General features: G+C 44.2%; 1 protein-coding gene across 1 annotated transcript; it reads left to right on the forward strand.

Annotated features, from left to right (window-relative positions):
* The first annotated feature begins 394 nt into the window (after positions 1-394).
* On the forward strand, positions 395-1,018 carry LOC144126673 (uncharacterized). The gene has a single exon (XM_077660447.1). It carries the CDS (start codon positions 395-397, stop codon positions 1,016-1,018), a length of 624 nt encoding a protein of 207 aa, XP_077516573.1.
* The last annotated feature ends 837 nt before the right edge of the window (positions 1,019-1,855 follow it).

Raw genomic sequence — 1,855 nt, forward strand, 5'->3', positions numbered from 1 at the left:
AACCAGTGCACACGTCTCCTGAATTACTGCTCCACGTATTTGCAGGTTGGTCGTTTTTTCGATAGTTCTTCTTGTTCCTGCCGCTGCTGGCAAGGCTACCGTTGAGTGTCACGCAATTATCATGTTACGCTGTTGCGCATGTCGACAACCTGTTGATGACAGCTGTCAATCACTGTGCTGCTCAGAGTGTGAATTTACGTACCATGTCGGATCATGTTCAGGCGTTTCGGAAGAAACGTTCATTTCGAAACGAGCAAAGGCTTGGAAGGCCTGGAGGTGCGAAACATGTAAGGGCAGCCGTAAAGCTGAGGATACACTGCACGGGCAGCAGTCCGATAGAGAACTAATCACTAGGCTGTTTTCAATGGAAAGTAAAATTGACTCCCTTCTGGCCATGTCCAGCAAGCTTGAGTCGCTTGAGTCATCTGTCAGCCTGCTCTCAGATAAATTTGATGAGTTTCAAACACGTCTTCTAGCCCAAGAAAAGTCGACAAAGGATGTCACGAAGCGTGTAGAGCGGCATGAGAAAGCTGAATGGGCCTGTGAAATTGCACAGCTCAATAAGGACGTTGACAGTCTAGAATGGCGCAGTCGTCGACTGAACATCGAAATCCATGGTCTACCAGAGACGGAAAACGAGGACTTACTAAAGAAAGTGAATGAAATAGGCACAAAACTGGAACTTGATGAGGTGTGCTCGAGTGACATAACAGCCCTGCACAGGCTTCCCGCGAAGCCGGGCAAAACACGGGGCGTAATTGTTCGCTTCGCAAAGCAGGAGGTTCGTGATGCCTGGCTAGCAAAAAGGCAGGCGCTACGTGATGACAACACCGGAAAGTACATGTGTGAAAATATGACTCGGTACACTCGCACTCTTCTCACAGTCGCCAAAGAATGGGCTAAGGAATCCGGCTACGCGTTCGTTTGGCACGTGAATGGAAAGGTGCTTGTACGGAAACAAGCCGGTGCACGAGCAGTTGTCATCCGCGATAAGGATGACCTCGCCAATCTGAGGTGATAGCGCAGGCAATTGTATTTTCAAGCAAACGCGATGCCATTTATGTCCAATTTTGCTCACCATAGTGAGCAACTCAAGGATAAGCAGAAGTTTTCTTTATTTCATTTAAACGCCCAAAGTTTGCGAAATAAATTTGATGAGGTTGCTTTGTTTTTATCAGATTAAACCACGAGTTTGACTTTATTTGCTTTAGTGAGACGTGGTTCACATCTGACGACTGTTTTCTCTTGCCGGGATTTGATTGTGTGTCAGCGTGCCGTTCATCAAAGCGCGGAGGAGGTGTTGCTCTGTATGTGCGTTGCCAACTACCGTATCAAATTCTAGCAAACTATAACATTGTGAATGAAAATTTTGAGTGCGTCATTATTCACTGTTATAATATACTACTTGCTGTTGTGTACCGACCGCCATCTGGGTGTTTAAAGCAATTCATGCAGTTTGCAGAAGAAATATTTGAACGTAGCCTCGAGCTCAACCTCGAATGTGTCTTTGTTGGGGATTTCAATATAAATGCTTCTCCAAATAATATTACTTTTTTGCATTTCCAAGAGCTCTTTGAGTCGTATGGTTTTTCAAATGTGATTATGATCCTACTCGCGTCACGTCAAATTCTGAAACAATACTTGACCTGTGCATTACTAGCTTCTGCCCCGATGAAGTTAAATCAGGTACAATTATATGCGATCTTACTGATCATTTACCCATTTACTGTCTGATACATTCGAAGCAAAAACGCTCTTTTCTTGAGAAAGAAATATTGATTAGAGATTACTCGGAAAGAAACATGTCAAAGTTTAAAGAACTCATTATGCAACAGGACTGGGATAGCGTTACAAA

Source organism: Amblyomma americanum, chromosome 1, assembly GCF_052857255.1.
Source record: "Amblyomma americanum isolate KBUSLIRL-KWMA chromosome 1, ASM5285725v1, whole genome shotgun sequence".
In the NCBI taxonomy this organism is placed as follows: Eukaryota; Metazoa; Arthropoda; class Arachnida; order Ixodida; family Ixodidae; genus Amblyomma; species Amblyomma americanum.

Excerpts from the sequence above, each read along its gene's own strand:
- LOC144126673 (XM_077660447.1), top strand. The coding sequence starts at position 395 with ATGTCCAGCAAGCTTGAGTCGCTTGAGTCATCTGTCAGCCTGCTCTCA.